The 17522-nt window shown below is 40.5% G+C and overlaps 1 protein-coding gene and 1 pseudogene across 5 annotated transcripts in view; one reads left to right on the top strand and one right to left on the bottom strand.

Moving 5' to 3' along the window:
- The window catches only part of RUBCN (RUN and cysteine rich domain containing beclin 1 interacting protein), a 94511-nt gene that overhangs the window by 35642 nt on the left and 41347 nt on the right, over positions 1 to 17522 (bottom strand). For all 5 annotated transcript variants that reach the window (XM_023509019.1, XM_023509017.1, XM_023509020.1 and 2 more), the window contains exon 2: positions 16378 to 16531. In XM_023509019.1, coding sequence (XP_023364787.1) covers positions 16378 to 16416 — 39 coding nt within the window. In that variant the 5' untranslated portion in view covers positions 16417 to 16531. The remainder of the gene's footprint in view (positions 1 to 16377; positions 16532 to 17522) is intronic.
- Positions 9345 to 10845, top strand: LOC100965166 (annotated as a pseudogene).

Below are 17522 nucleotides of genomic sequence, written 5' to 3' on the forward strand. Positions count from 1 at the left end.
GAGTACTGTAATTTGGGGACTTAACTGTAATAGCTTTTATTCATAAATGTGAGTTGTATGTAAATTGGATGTTTGTAACTTGGGGACTGCAAATTCTATATGATGTATTATAGGTACTGTTTATGTAAGAAAGAATACATGGAACTCTTTTTTTTTGACGCAGAACTCTTTTTTTTTTTTTTAGACAGAGTCTCACTTTGTTGCCCTTTGGTAGAATGCCAAGGCATCACTGCTCACAGCAAACTCAAACTCTTGGGCTCAAGCAATCCTCTTGCCTCAGTTTTTCATTTTTAGTAGAGATAGGGTCTCATTCTTGCTCAGGGTGGTTTCAAACTCCTGAGCTGAAGCAATCCACCCACCTCGACCTCTCAGAGTGCTATTACAGGAGTGAGCCACTGCGCCTGGCCTGATATGGGACTCTATCAGTGGATTCATACTTACAAAAAAGGTTTTGACCCAATATCCAAAAAACTGTTGTACATACATAAATTTACATTAACATAAAATGTTTGTGGCCAGGCACAGTGACTAACATCTGTAATCAGAACTTTGGGAGGCCAAGGCCACAGAGCAAATCTTTACCAAAGAAAAAAGAGGAGAGGAGAGGGGAGGGGAGAGGAAGAGAGGATAGGAGAAATAAAATGTTTCAGTTATGTGCAACATCATTGTTTGGTTCTCCTCAATAAGTTAGTAATCAAGATCATGTTGTATAGGCTCGGTGCCCATAGCTCAGTGAGTAGGGCACCAGCCACATACACCAAAGCTGGCAGATTTGAGCCCAGATGGGGCCTGCTAAAACAACAATGACAACTGCAACATAAAATAGCTGGGTGTTGTGGTGGGTGCCTGTACTTCCAGCTACTGGGGAGGCTGACGCAAGAGAATCACTTAAACCCAAGAGTTGGAGGTTGCTGTGAGCTGTGATGCCATGATACCCTATGGAAGGTGACACAGTGAGACCCTATCTCAAAAAAAAAAAAAAAAGATCATGTTGTATTAAAAAGTCATTTCCCATCCTTATGAAAAAATGATATGGTAGTTCATAGTTAAATGAAATGATAAATGTTTGTATGTTGGGGGAGAAAAGATAAAAAACAACAACAAATGCTATCAGAATGAGGAACTATCCCTACCATAACAGAAAGTTAGCATAATTAAAACTGAATGGTAGTAGCACACACACACAGAATAACACATTATAACAGAAATCCAGACGTAGACTCAAAAGTGTAGAAAATTAAACATATTTCAAATAAATCATACATGAACAGTCCAAATATTAAAAATTAAGCCATAAGAATAAAAGAAACTGTGAAAGACATATTTAATAATCACAAAGTAGAGAAGCCCTTTCTTAGCATCACACAAAGTGTCCATCACAAAATTACCAATTTGACTTACTAAAAATCAGATTATTTTGGCAGAGTAAAAGCCACTATAAGAAATGTCAAAAGACACACTAGGAAAAAAATATTTGCAACTCCCATAACAGACAAAAAACTAATTCTTTTATTAAATAAAGAGCTCCTATAATCAGTAAGACTGGCGGCGCCCATAGCTCAGTGGGTAGGGCACCGGCCATATACACCGAGGCTGGTGTGTTTGAACCTGGCCCGGGCCAGCTAAAAACAACAATGATAACTGCAACGACAACAAAAAAATAGCTGGGTGTTGTGGCAGGTGCCTGTAGTCCCAGCTACCTGGAAGGCTGAGGCAAGAGAATCATGTAAGCCCAAGAGTTTAGGGTTGCTGTGAGCTGTGATGCCATAGCACTCTACCGAGGGGGAACATAGTAAGACTCTTCCTCAAAAAAACAAAAAAATTATTATTTTTTTCTTTGCTGCATCTCCTGGTTTTTAACATAAATAATTATACTCATTATTCTACACCCTATCTTTTTCATTGAGTATATTTTGTATCTCAAATCATTACAAACCTTCATTGTTTTCTATAGTTGTTATTTTATAATATTCCATTGTATGTAAGCACCATAACTTATCTACCTGGTCCCCTGGTGATAGATATTTAGATGGTTTCCAATCATTTGCTATTAGTAATAGCAAATGTTGTTGTAGTTGTTATTGTTATTGTTGTCATTGTAGAGTACGGTGGCATCACAGCTCACAGCAACCTCAAACTCTTGGGCTTAAGTGATTCTCTTGCCTCAGCCTCCCAAGTAGCTGGGACTACAGGTGCCCACCACAATGCCTGGGCCTTTTTTTTGTTGCAGTTGTCATTGTTTAGTCAGCCTGGGCTGGGTTCCAACTCGCCACCCTCAGTGCACATGGCCAGCCCTGTAACCACTGTGCTATGGTCGCCAGGCCAGCAAAAAAAATTATTCATATTTCATTTCTTTTTTTTTGAGACAGAGTCTCACTAGGTCACCCTTGGTAGAGTGCTGTGGAGTCACAGCTCACAGCAACCTCCAACTCTTGGCCTTAAGCGATTCTTTTGCCTCAGTTTCCCAAGTAACTGGGACTACAAGTGCCCACCACAACGCCTGGCTATTTATTTATTTTTTTAGAGACAGAGTCTCATTTTATTGCCCTCCATAGAGTGCCTTGGTGTCACAGCTCACAGCAACCTCCAACTCCTGGGCTTAGGGGATTCTCTTGCCTCAGCTTCCCGAGTAGTTGGGACTACAGGCACCTGCCATAATGCCTGGCTATTTTTTTTTTGTTACAGTTTGGCCAGGGCTGAGTTTGAACCCACCATCCTCAGTACATGGGGCGGCGCCCTACCCACTGAGCCACAGGTGCTCCCCCAGCTATGTTTTTGGTGCAGTTGTTATTATTGTTTAGCAGGCCCAGGCTGGACTCGAACCTGCCAGCCTCAGTGTATGTGGCTGGGGCCCTACTTGCTGAGCTATGGCGTAGAGCCCATATTTCCTTTTATAATCATAAAAATTCTCTGGAGGTGGCTTGGCGCCCTCAGCACAGTGGTTATGGTGCCAACCATACACACTCAAGCTGGCGGGTTCAAACCCAGACAGGGCCAGCTAAACAACAATGACAACTGCAACCAAAAAATAGCCTGGCATTGTGGTAGACACCTGTAGTCCCAGCTACTTGGGGCTGAGGCAAGAGAATCGCTTTAACCCAAGAGTTTGAGGTTGCTATGAGCTGTGACACTACGGCACTCTATCAAGGGCAACACAGTGAGACTCTGTCTCAAATAAATAAAGTTCTCTGGAAGAGAACTTTACCTACAGGGTCAAAACAGAACAAGGGCTTGGCGCTCATAGCACAGTGGTTACAGCGCCAGCCACATACACTGAGGCTGGTGGGTTCAAGCCAGCTAAACAATGATAACTGCAACAAAAAAACAGTTGGATATTGTGGCGGGCACCTGTAGTCCCAGCTACTTAGGAAGCTGAAGCAAGAGAATTGCTTAAGCCCAAGAGTTTGAGGTTGCTGTGAGCTATGACGCCACAGCACTCTATCAAGGATGACATAGTGAGACTCTGTCTCAAAAAAAAAAAAAAAGTAACAAGATTTTCCATTGTTTACAGTTCTATACTTTTTGATTTTTTTTTTTTTAAGACATGTGTCTTACCATGTGAGCCCTCAGTAGAGTACCATGGTGTCACAGCTCACAGCAACCTCAAATCTTGGGCTTAAGTGATTCTCCTCCCTCAGCCTCCCAAGTAGCTGGGACTACAGGTGTCTACCACAAGGCCTAGCTATTTTTGTTGTTGTTGTTGCAACTGTCATTGTTGTTTCGCAGGCCTGGGCTGGGTTTGAACGCACCAGCCCTGGTGTATTTGGCCAGTGCTCTAGCTGTTGAGCTACTGGCGTCAAGCCTACTTTTTGATTTTTTAACCATGTAAAATGTAGTATCTATTTAAAAATATGTTTTAAAGTCATTTATAGAGTGATAAACATAGAAAAATCTTAATATTTTTTGAAAACACATAAATATATGTACACAGAAAAAAACTTATCAAAATGTTAAAGAATAGTTATTATTACTTGGTGTTGAGATTAGTGGTGATATTTACTTTCTTCTAATGTCTTTTTGGGTATTTTCTAAATTTTCGACAAATAAAAGTATATTACTTATATTCAGGAAACAAATACACACAGTTATTTTTTTTTATTATTGTTCTTTTAAAAATTAGGCTATATATATTGCCAAGAACAAGTTTCTGCCTGACAGTGGAGAAAGGGGAAATCCTTTCACTTCTATTCAGCTGAGCAATCTCAGGAACTGAGTGTCTCCACATCTAAGCAGAAGAAAGGTTATCAAAAACCCCTTGCTCTATGGAGGCCCTAAAAGCAGCCCAGAAGCAGACTGTCAAGAAAAATGGGATCCCTCTAAGAATATGCTCATGCTGTTATAGCTCTCCTAAAGCCCTGCATGATTTTTTAAAAATTCAATTCACATTCTATAACACATCCTTTTTGAAAGCACAGAACAGATAGAACCAGTATGAATCACTGTATCCCTTCCCCCACCCCTGAGAGCGCACAACGCCCAAAATAGCTTCCTAATGACCAAGCAGCCCAAGACCTTTGAAAGCCTTAATCTTGCAGGAGGAAATGAAAGGGAATAACAAATTCTTGACACAGGATTTAATTCTTAGATCTTTACCAGGCAGAATAGAGCGGCAATGAAACCAGCATGGATCTTTACTTTTTGAGTCTTTCCACTAGAGCCTGCAGTTGCTAAGTGTGTGTGTACATATGACACTTGCTCTACTTCCATCTTTTTTTGGTGGAACGCTTGGGCTCAAGTGATTCTCTTGCCTCAGCCACCCAAGGAGCTGTGACTAAAGGAGCCCATCACAGGCACCTGGCTATTTTTAGAGATGAGGGGTCTGGGGGGAGAGGTCTTGCTCTGGGTCAGGCTGGTCTTGAACCTGTGAGCTCAGGCATCTACCTGCCTCGGCCTCCCAAGAGCTAGGATTACAGGCGTGAGCCACCTGACCTGCTTCCACTTTTTACTGTTGTTTTGGGTGGCGCCTGTGGCTCAGTGGGTAGGGCACCCGCCCCACATATAGAGAGTGGCAGGTTCAAACCCGGCCCCAGCCAAACTGCAATGAAAAAATAGCCGGCGTTGTGTGGGTGCCTGTATTCCCAGCTACTCAGGAGGCTAAGGCAAGAGAATACCTAAGCCCAAGAGCTGGAAGTTGCTGTGAGCTATGATGTCATGGCACTCTACCAAGGGCAACAAAGTGAGACTCTGTCTCTAAAAAAACAAAAAAAACCACTACTGTTGTTTTGCAAATGACCATATGCTTTGATATTTTTAATTCTGATGGGGTCTACTTTTAATAACTATAACAAGATATGTTAATAGTATTTTGCATTTACCAAGCATCTTTCATTTGAGAATCTTATTGACTTTGCACATTTTCTTTCTGGCAAAGATGGTGAAACTGCCTTACAATATGGGTAAGTGATTACTCTAGATGACAATGTAATATTAGTAATGGGACAAGAAAAGAACACATTTGCTATCATCATGCAAGAAATGGAACCACTAAATGGCAGTACTACTAATCTGGTAACTATTTTGGTCAACATCCTGGGAAACTTGCATTGACTTTTTATAAAACAGGTTGACATGATTCCCAAGTTTCTGGTCAATATAACAAATTAGTGTAAAGACTAACAAATTCAGAAGAGAAAATAAATTTAGTTTGGGTGATGTTGTGCTTGGACCTGTAGGACAGTTAGCCAGATAAAAATGTGTACAAGACAGCTAGTCTTCTGGATCTAGAGTTCAGCAGAGATGTCTGAGCTTAGAGGTCTTCAGTTTATGGGTGATATTCAATGCAATGCAAGTGAATGAAATTGCTTCAAGAAAATATATAAGGTTATGTGGCAGAACCCCATTTTAAAAAATTCCAAGACGTTCAGGCACAGTAACTCATGCCTATAATCCCAAGCACTTGGGGATGTCAAGGCAAGAGGACTGCTTAAGACTAGCCTGGGTAGCAAGAACCGATCTACATGAAAAAATAAAAAAATTAGCTGGGTGTGGTAGTGCACATCTATAGTCCTAGGTACTTGGGAGACTGAGACAGAAGGATCATTTGAAATTGGACTTTGCAGTGAGCTATGATTATACCATTACACGCCAGCCTGGGTGACAGAGAAAGAAAGACCCTGTCCAAAAAAAAAAAAAAAATTGCCGAGAAGGAAATTCCAGGGAAAGAATGGAGTGGTTACAGAGATAGGCCAATGTTCCTGTGGTATCAAAAGATAATGCCATACAACTCAAAGAATGATGATCATCAACAACAGTAAACACAAAATCATGTTCAAATGAGAAATGTTTATTAGATGGATGTTATTTTACTTAAAGCACAATCCAAGATCACTAGTAGTAAGAGCAGAAATCAGATTTCAGTGGGTCAAGTTATCTGTTTTGCAAATTCCAAAGTTTTAATTATTATTTTCCATAAGAATATATGTAATGAGAAACTGAAAAATGGAAGGAACATTTATTCTTTTATTTATTTATTTTGAGACAGCGGCTCACTATGTTGCCCTTGGTAGAGTATTGTGACATCACAGCTCACAGCAACCTCAAACTCTTGGGCTTAAGTGATTCTCTTGCCTCAGCCTCCCAAGTAGCTGAGACTACAAGCATCTGCCACAACACCCAGCTATTTTTTGTTGAAGATGTCATCATTGTTGTTTTAGATGGCCCAGGCCAGGTTCGAACCCGGTGTATGTGGCTGGTGCCATAACCACTGTGCTACATGTGTCGAGCCGGAAGGAACATTTATTTATTTATTTATTTATTTTCTGTAGAGACAGAGTCTCACTTTGTTGCCCTTGGTAGAGTGCCGTGGCCTCACAGCTCACAACAACCTCCAACTCCTGTGCTTAAGCGATTCTCTTGCCTCACCCTCCCGAGTAGCTGGGACTACAGGCGTCCACCACAATACCCGGCTGTTTTTTGGTTGCAGTTCAGCCAGGGCCGGCGCCCTACTCACTGAACCACAGGCGCTGCCCAGGAACATTTATTTATTAATTATTTCTTATGTGCCACAAACAGTGGCAAATTGTATGTGATTCATCATTAAATTTTTTCACCAAGATTTATTTCATGAAATAAATACTATAATTCTCATTTTTATATATGAGAAGAGCAAGGTTCAAAAAAATTAATATTACCTAATAGCTAAGATTGACTTGACAACTACATTTTCTTATGCTTGTCCTTTAATTCTCATAGTAACCCTAGGAGGTGGGTAGCATTATTATCTCCTTATCACACAAATGAGGAAATAGAAGCACAAAGAATTATGTAACTTACCCAATAACACACAGTTAATGGTAAAGCTGAGATTAAAATATGAGCAGTCTGACTCAAAAGTCCATAATTTTAAATACTATGTCGTTTTATTTCCTAAGGACCTGAGCAATGAGTCTGGATTTTGATCTAGATTCTGTTTGATTCCAAAGACAGTCTATTACACGATGTTGCTTCCAAATTCCTAGAACAGTATTTTTAAAATGATGACCATTAAGAAGAATTCAGTGCTTTAAAGCAGACATTTTTTTTTTCTATCTTTAAAATTCTTTAAAAGAGAGCCTCACCTTTGGAACTTAATCTGAATAGGAAAAAAATCTAACTTAAGCTATCTTTTCACTGAATTCTGAAAATATCCAACTGGAATACTGGTTTTAAGATACTGTCCAAAGGTAACATACACCTATTTCTAGAAGGAAGGGCAATATATTAAATCCTATCAAGTATGAATACTTTAATGCCAATTAGTTGATTAAATCTTTTCTCATGTGACTTCTAGCAGAAAACAAATTCTGATAAAAAAATAAGGCAGGGCTCGGTGTTTGTAGCTCAGTGGCTAGGGTGCCAGCCACATACACCAAAGTTGGTGTGTTTGAACCCAGACCAGACCTGCCAAACAACAATGACAACTACAACAAAAAATAGCCAGGCATTGTGGTAGGCATCTGTAGTCCCAGCTACTTGGGAGGCTGAGGCAAGAGAATCACTTAAGCCCAAGAGTTGGAGGTTGCTGTGAGCTGTGACACCACAGCACTCTACTGAGGGTAACATAGTAAGACTCTGTCTCAAAAAAAAAAAAAAAAAAAAAAAGACAGGTTGGCTCAGGGAATAGGAATTCCAAGAAATAATACTAGGCCCTGACAAGGAAGGATATAAGTGTTTTAGAACATACAATTGTGCATGTATTTCCTAGGTTTGATTTTTTAAAAGTAGGAGGATACCAAACCCCAAAGACTAACTTGACAATTTTATGTAGAACCAAACATTATTTTTTTTTTTTTTTGAGACAGAGCTTTAAGCTGTCCCTCTGGGTAGAGTCAGTGGCATCACAGCTCACAGCAACCTCCAACTCCTGGGCTCAAGCGAGTCTCCTGCCTCACCCTCCCAAGTAGCTGAGATCACAGGCACCAGCCACAGAGCCCGGCTATTTTTTGGTTGCAGCCGTCACTGTTGTTTGGCAGGCCCAGGCTGGATTCAAACCCACCACCTTAGGTGTATGTGGCTGGCGCCTTAGACACTTGAGCCACAGGTGCCGAGCCAGAACCAAACATTATTGAAAACACTGCAGGCCAGGTGCAGTGGTTCATGCTTGTAATCTAATACTCTGGAAGTCCAAGGCAGGTAGATTGCTTGAGCTTAGGAATTGGAGTTCAGCCTGATGAAGAGTGAAACCCCGTCTCTATTAAAAATAGAAAAATTAGCCTGGCGCTGCAGTAGGTGGCTAATAGTCCCAGCTACTTGGGAGGCTGAGGCAAGAGGATTGCTCAAGCTCAAAGAGTTTGAGGTTTCTGTGAACTATGATTCCATGACACACTACCCAGGGTAACATTGTAAGACTCTGTCTCAAAAACAAACAAACAAACAAACAAAACCAAAAAGGTTGGAGATGGTGGCTGAGGAGGCTGGGAGGCTGAGGCAGGTGGACTGCCTGAGCTCATAGGTTCAAGGCCAGCCTGAGCTAGAGCAAGACCCCATCTCTAAAAATAGCTGGGCGTTGTTGGGGGTGCCTGTAGTCCTAGCTGCTTGGGAGGCTGAGGCAACAGGATCACTTGATTATTTTATTATAATCAGAGTTTGAGGTTGCTATAAGCTAAAATGTCACAGCACTCTACCAAGGGTAACCAAGTGAGACTCTGTCCCCCGCCAAAAAACAAAAAGCACTGCAAACACTGCAAATGGAGTTACTGCGAAAGATAAAGAAAAAAACCATTAAGTATTATTGGATTCCACTCATTTTTAGATTTCAAAGCTTATCAGAGTGTTTCAGGATATAAAGAAAAAGAGGAAACATGACAGTGGGCTGGGACCATAACACAAGCATGTCTATATGAAGGAAGAGAAAGGTTTACCTGAAGATGAGGCGACTGAATCGGAAAAAAAACCTTAAGTTTGGTGAAAGAACTGGATGCCTGTCCAAAGGTTTGGGACAGCTATGTAGAGACTTTAGCCAGTGGGGGTACAGTTTCTTTAATAGCATTTACCACTATGGCTTTATTAACCATTATGGAATTCTCAGTGTATCAAGACACATGGATGAAGTATGAATACGAAGTAGATAAGGATTTTTCTAGCAAATTGAGAATCAATATAGATATTACTGTTGCCATGAAGTGTCAATATGTTGGAGTAGATGGATATAGCAGAAACAATGGTTGAATCTGCAGATGGTCTAGTTTATGAACCAGCAATATTTGATCTTTCACCACAGCAAAAAATAGTGGCAGAGGATGTTGCAGCTGATTCAGAGTAGGCTGCAAGAAGAGCATTCACTTCAAGATGTGATATTTAAAAGTGCTTTTAAAACTGCATCAACAGGCGCGGCGCCTGTGGCTCAAGTAGCTAAGGTGCCAGCCACGTACACCCAAGGTGGCGGGTACGAATCCAGCCCGGGCCCGCCAAACAACAATGACGGCTACAACCAAAAAATAGCCGGGCGTTGTAGCGGGCGCCTGTGGTCCCAGCTACTTGGGAGGCAGAGGCAGAAGACTTGCTTGAGCCCAGGAGTTGGAGGTTGCTGTGAGCTGAGATGCCACAGCACTCTACCCAGGGGGACTGCTTGAGGCCTCAAAAAAAATAAAAAATAAAAAATAAAAACTGCATCAACAGCACTTCCACCAAGGGAAGATAACCCATCATAATCTCCAGATGCATGTAGAATTCATGGTCATTTATATGTCAATAAAGTAGCAGGGAATTTTCATATAACTGTGGGCAAGGCAATTCCTCGAGGTCACACGCATTTGGCAGCACTTGTCACCCAGGACTCTTAAAATTTTTCTCACAGAGTAGTTCATTTGTCTTTTGGAGAGCTTGTCCCAGAAATTATTAATCCTTTAGACAGAACTGAAAAAACTGCTATAGATCACAACCAGATGTTCCAATATTTTATTACAGCTGCTCCAACAATACTACATGTAAAATTTCAGCAGACACCCATCAGTTTTCCATGACAGAAAAGGAACCTATCATTAACCATGCTGCAAGCAGCCATGGAGTCTCTGGGACATTTATGAAATATGATCTCAGTTCTCTTATGGTGACAGTTACTGAGGAGCACATGCCATTCTGGTAGTTTTTTGTAAGACTCTGTGGTATTGTCGGAGGAATCTTTTCAACAACAGGCATGTTACGTGGAATTGGAAAATTTATAGTTGAAATAATTTGCTGTCGATTCTGACTTGGATCCTATAAACCTGTCACTTCTGTTCCCTTTGAGGATGGCCACACAGACAACCACTTTTAGAAAATAAAACACATTAGCACCTCCTGAGTGAAGGAGAAAAACTTTTTGCCTGAGACACAAAACCTTTTTTAATAATAAAATATCGTGCAATATATTCAAAGAAAAGAAAATATGAGAAGCAGGAAACATACTTACTGTAAAATGGAAAAGGAAAAATAACCCCAATGGAAATTCTACGTATGTTGTGTCTGTTACAAATGTCCTAGAAGAAATTATGCAGCTCGTCTGTGAATAAACCCAACACGAGTATTGCCTTGAAAATAACTCCTTCTGATACTTTCACAGCAAATGGGCAGAATGGAAATCAGGCCTTGCTTCTTGGTGGCAAAAAGCTCAAAGGAAAGAAATGAAACCAAATCTAAAGAAAAAAATATTGATAAGTGCAATATTTGCATCCTTTTGTTTTTATTTATTTATTATTTTTTTTGGAGACAGAGCCTCAAGCTGCCACCCTGGGTAGCATGCCATGGCATCACAGCTCACAGCAACCCCCAACTCCTGGGCTCAAGCAATTCTCCTGCCTCTGCCTCCCACATAGCTGAGACTACAGGCACCTGCCACAATGCCCGGCTATTTTTTTTGGTTGCAGCCATCATTGTTGTTTGGCTGGCCCGGGCTGGATTCGAACCCGCCAGCTCAGGTGTATGTGGCTGGCTCCTTATCCACTTGAGCCACAGGCATGGAGCCCCTTCTGTTTTTAAAAGATGAGATGTCAGAATAAAATATGGAAAACTAGTCTATATGGAAAACATGGAAAACTAGCCTTTAAAAAATTGTGCTCAGGTTACATTGTTAATGAAAAAAAAACAGGGACTAGCCCCTATGTTATGGCCATATTAATGTTCAGCCATATTGACAGATCACTTATCCAATAATATGGTCTTACAAAGGTAACTGCTTTTCTTTGAATTCTGGGTTTTGACTTGTCTGAGAAGACAAGGTAAATTCTCACAGGGGCACGTATGTAGGTGCCATAATATGTAACAGAGGTATCATTCACAGGTTGTATAGTGGAGACTTACACAGGGAAAAGAAAGCACTTTTTTTTTTAAAGATTAGGGTGAGTTTCCTAATGTGATCATTATATTATAGGTATACTTTGGGGAGAATAGGGTGGGCAATGAAAAGATCCACTTCTGATGATGAAAATTATCAGTTTGTAAAATATTACGAGGAAAACTGGAATACTTCATACATGCGGAGTAGATAAACAGGGTAAAAGTGTCAGGAAATTTTAAGTACAATAAGAATGTCAAGATCTAAAAGGTACCATATTAAACAGTGTCCACTGAACTGTAAAACTGGATTATGAAAGAAGTATTTGCATTAAGGGTGTCCTGAATGCAATTGATTTTGTGTTAGATTGTGTTGTTCTTTCTTACTATTTATGGGTTGGTTTTAAATCTCTAGGATATAAAAGATTAAAAATAATGAGAGGGAGCTACCAGGTGCCATTAAAAAGTATATTTGGAAAATGTGTGCCAACATCAGGTTTCCTTTTGTAATACTTAGTAACAGTAGAAAAATTATCAATTCATCCCAAAGTTTAAAACACTTATGGAGATGGGAAAACAAAATTCCAGGTAAGTGACAAGACTGAAAGACTAGATTTAAAATGGTGGTTTTATAAGATGAGTTGTCAAAATTACAGTTTTTCAAATGGATTAAAAAAAAAAATAAAGTGGTAGGCCAGGTGTGGTAGCTCACGTCTATAATCTCAGCACTCTGGGAGGCTGAGGCATGTGGATTGCTTGAGCTCAGGAGTTCAAGACCAGCCTGAGCAAGAGTTAAGACTGTCTCTAGTAAAAATGGAAAAATTAGATGGGTGTTGTGGTAGGTGCCTGTAATCTCAGCCGCTTGTGAGGCTCACCTGAACCCAGGAGTTTGAGGTTGCTGTGAGCTATGATGCCAGAGCACTCTAGCCTGGGCAACAGAGCGAGACTCAGTCTCAAAAAAAAAAAAAAAAGATTAAATGGTTTCTTAAAAAAAATAGACAATATAATGGAGAGAAAAAATGATGACAAAACTATTTTGTGGTAAAGTTTGTGTAAAATGGTATTTTGCAGAGAATAACAGAAGCATCTTTGTTTAAAATACACAGCATCATTAAGAGCCATGAAGTTGACTGACAATGTAAATAGTTATTATATTAACATATATTAATAACATGCTTTGAAATATTTTGAATCCAGAAAATTTCAAATAATGAGCTTTCTCTGGGTTTTGATTTCTTTTCTTCAGATATTATATCTAACAAAGTTGGACTAGGAATAACAGAGAATCTCTCAACAGGAGTTTTAATTGGTGAGATTTAGAATTTTAGGTATTTTAGAATGAATTTTGGTCCTCTAAATAGGCTTGCTTATAAGAAAATTCAGTTGAGTTTCAGGTTTTTTTTAATATATCAGAAAAACAATATTGATTTAAGATTCCTTTCAGTTGGAATTATAAGAGTTAAGTATCTTTTAAGAAGATTCCAAAAATTATTTTGATACTTATACATGATTTTTAATTATTTCCATGTTTTCCAAATACCATATAAACTTTTAAAGAAATTAATCTGTCCCATTAAAATTAACTATAACAGGAATTTTTTTTTCCAAGGTTTTTTTTTTTTTTGGCCAGGGCTGGGTTTGAACCCGCCACCTCTGGCATATGGGACTGGCGCTCTACCCTTTTGAGCCACAGGTGCTGCCCCAAGGGAATTTCTTTAAAGAAAAAAAAAAAAAGAAACTCCTCAACATCAATACAGTTTATAATAAAAACAATTTAAGCTCTAATCAAAACTACCATTCATATGCATCAACCAGTTGTCTACAAAGTAATGCTCAAAGAATATTCTTAAAATGACAATATTTTGTAAATATTTCTTTTTTTTGAGACAGAGTCTTGGTAGAGACGCCCTTGGTAGAGTGCCGGGGCGTCGTAGCCCATAGCCAGCAACCTCAGACCCTTGGGCTCAAGTGAATCTCTTATCTCAGCCTCCCGAGTACCTGAGACTATAGGCACCCGTCACAACACCTGGCTATTTTTAAAGACGAGGTCTCACTCTGACTCAGGCAATCCACCTCCCTTGGCCTCCCAGAGTGCTAGGATTACAGGTGTAAACCACCATGCCCAACCTGTAAATATTTCTTACATGCGTCCTAGGATGCTAAGAGGAAAATCCTAATGCTTCATTATCATCTTTCTCCTTATCATCATAGCACATACTTAACTAACTCTTAACTATGTTAAGACTGCTTTATATACATTAACTCACATAATCCACGCAGCAACCCTAGAGATAGATATACACTACCTCCTTTTACAGGTGTGGAAACTGAAGCACAAAGAGGTTAAGTATCTTGTCCAAGGTCACAAAGCTAGTATGAAGGAGCTGAAATATGAACCCAGGCAGTCTGGCTCTACTCTGAACCACACTACCTATTAACTATTACTCATGTTAACCCTCCTCTCTTTATCTCATGTTTTCACTAGTCACTTCTATACCTACTAGAGTTTTCAGATGTATTTTGAAAACGAATTCTCCTGACTCCTGCAAGGAAAGTACATAATTATTTCTTCCTATTACTAATTTGAAGATAGTAATAACAAAAGTCTAAATTTAGAGAACAAAGTATAAATGCTAACTCAAATACAATCAGAAGGCCGGGCACAATGGCTCTGGCCTGTAATTCTAGCACTCTAAGAGGCTGAGGCAGGTGGCACGCCTGAACGCCGGAGCTTGAAACTAGCCTGAGCAAGAGCAAGACCCTGTCTCTACTAAAAATAGAAAAACTAGATGGGTGTTCTGGCAGGTGCCTATAGTCCTAGCTTCTTGAGAAGCTGAGATAAGAGGATCACCTGAGCCCAAGAGTTTGACATAGCTGTGAGCTATGCCAACATGGCACTCTACCCCAGGGTAACTGATTGAGACTCTGTCTCGGGGAGTGGGGGTTGGGGGGGAGAAGTAGAAGAACTGATGATTTTGTATCAGAAAAGAAAATTTTGTTGTAATTACACCAATCTCATCAAGCCTAAGCAATTAATTATCACTGGAACACAATTAGCTTCTAGGCAAAAGGATTTCCCAAAAGAAAGAAAGTAAACTGAGCACATGGAGTTCCACCTTCTCTTTCTTACTCAAAAACACTTCCTGGATGAAAGCCAGAGACTAATTGAACACATTTCCGCCTTAGCTGTTTTTCTTCCTTTATTCTACCTCGTTCTGAAAAAACAGCATGGTATTAAACCAAAACTAAGATTCAGAAGAAAAAGCTTCCTGACTATGGTTGGCTAAAATTCCTCCTCCAAGCTGTCCACATCCTAACTCCAAGAACCTGTGGAAGTTAACTTTTATGGCAAAAGGAATTTTGCAGATGTGATTAAATTAAGGATCTAGAATTTTGCAGGTGTGATTAAATTAAGGATCTAGAGATGAGGGAGTTATCCTGGATGATCCAGACAGGAACAAAGTAATTAACTACAGAGTCCTTTAGGAGGAGAGATACAGGGACAGAAGGTGATGAGAAGGCAGAGAGAGATGTGAAGATCCTATGCCACTTGCTCTGAAGATGGAAAAAGTGGCCAAGAACCAAAGAATCTAAGGAATGCTGCTCTAGAACCTGGAAAGGTTAGGAAACAGATTCTTCCCTAGAGCCTCCAGAGGACGTATAGCCCAGCAGACACCTTGGTTTCTTTTGTTTGTTGTTGTTGTTGTTTTGAGAGAGTCTCACTTTGTTGCCCCTGGTAGAGTGCTGTAGCATAGCTCACAGCAACCTCAGACTCTTGGGCTCAAGTGGTTGTCTTGCCTCCGCCTCCCAAGTAGCTGGGACTATAGGTGCCTGCCACAATGCCTGGCTACTTTTAGAGGCAGGGTCTCACTCTAGCTCAGGCTGGTCTCAAACCTGTGAGCTCAGGCAATCCTCCCAGAGTGCTAGGATTACAGGTGTGAGCCAGTACACCCAGCCTCTCTCTCTCTCTCTTTTTTTTTTGTTTGAGACAGGGTCTCCCTGTTGCCCAGGCTAGAGTGCAGTGGCTATTCACAGGCACGATCCCACTACTGGTCAGCATGGGAGTTTTGACCTGCTCTGTTTCCAACCTGGGCCTGTTCACCCCTCCTTAGGCAACCTGGTGGCCCCAAACTCCCAGGAGGTCACCATATTGATGCTGACACTCGATCAGCATACCATACTACAGCTCAGAATTCCTGGACTCAAATTCCAGCTCCTGGGTAGCTGGGACTATGGTGCGGGCCACCGCATCCAGCTCTCTCTCTTTTTTTTAATGACACCTTCAAATGACTGAAACTCACTTCAGACTTCTGACCTCAAGAACTGTAAAATGAGAAATTTGTTGTAATTATTAAGTTTATAGGCATTTGTTACACCAACAACAGGAAACTAATAAACTGACCTAACCACTTATTGCTGATTTGCTGTCCTACCCAGAAATGTACTCATTCCACTAACATCTATGGTATATAAGGCACTAAGTGAAATATTCTGCATACAAAAAAGGACGTTCTTTTTGTCAAAGTACTACCTTCAAGAGCTCACAGACAGTAGTGGCCTTCATCATTTCCTTGCCAACCAACTTAGTGCAACTGTTTCTTTCCAACAAGCAATTCAGCCAATCTGGCATAAAAGAAGAGTTCTGCATACCTGATCATGGATGAGCCCATGATAGAGGATGCTCTGCATGTCCCTGCAAAGCCGCTCCAGGCCACCATACTTGGACCAGACGTTGGGGCTGTTGGTTGACACCAAACCCTCCACAGTAGTCTTTAAATTACCCAGCAACTGCCAGTGCTCCTTCCTGCAAGGGCATCAATTACAATGATGGTTAGTTTAACTTTATTGTTCCTGATCCTATTCATGTCAAAGAAAGTCTACACCAAGGAGTCTCTTGCCCACATCCTAACATTTTCTCACCCACCTGGATACAAAACTCAACTTTGAGTGGATTAAAGTTGTAAAGAGCACTAAGATAAAAAAACAAAAAATGTCACATTTAAATGGCACATATGCCATTATGCTTTGTAAAATGATTTTCAACTATCTTATTTGATACTTACTTAAGTAGCATATAACCTATGTTTATAGGAATATGACCTGTTAAGATCATTTATGAACAATGTCAGTATATGTGCAATACACAAAAAGATTTTGGTTTTGCTCAGAACCAAAATTCTGCCAAACAACAGAAGCCAAAAAACTACTTTTTATTTACTATATTTCCAAGCACTAACTATATAGTATAGTGAAGGTCAAAAAAATGCCTTTAATATGTACCCACAAACATTATGGATAAGAATATAAGTCACCCAAGATCTTCCCCCCACAATTTTTATTTATTTATTTATCTAGAGACGAGAGTCTCACTCAGTCACCGTGGGATTGAGTGCTATGGTATCACAGCTCACAGTAACCTCAAACTGTTGGGCTTGAGCAATTCTCTTATCTCAGCCTCCTGAGTAGCTGGGACTGCTGCCACAACACCTGGCTAGTTTTTCTATCTTTAGTAGACATGGGGTCTCACTTTAATCAGGCTGGTCTCAAACTTCTGAGCTCAGGCAATCCACCTGTCTTAGCCTCCTAGACTGCTAGGATTATAGGTGTGAGCCCGGCCTCCTTCCCCATAATTTTTAAGCTAAAATTGAGATAAAAATGTTTTAAGGGCTGGCGCCTGTGGCTCAAGTGGCTAAGGTGCCAGCCACATACACCCAAGGTGGCGGGTTTGAATCCAGCCCGGGCCCGCCAAACAACGACGGCTGCAACCAAAAAATAGCAGGGCGATGTGGCAGGTG

Source organism: Otolemur garnettii, unplaced genomic scaffold (assembly GCF_000181295.1).
Source record: "Otolemur garnettii isolate 467f Iridium unplaced genomic scaffold, OtoGar3 scaffold00310, whole genome shotgun sequence".
Classification (NCBI taxonomy): Eukaryota; Metazoa; Chordata; class Mammalia; order Primates; family Galagidae; genus Otolemur; species Otolemur garnettii.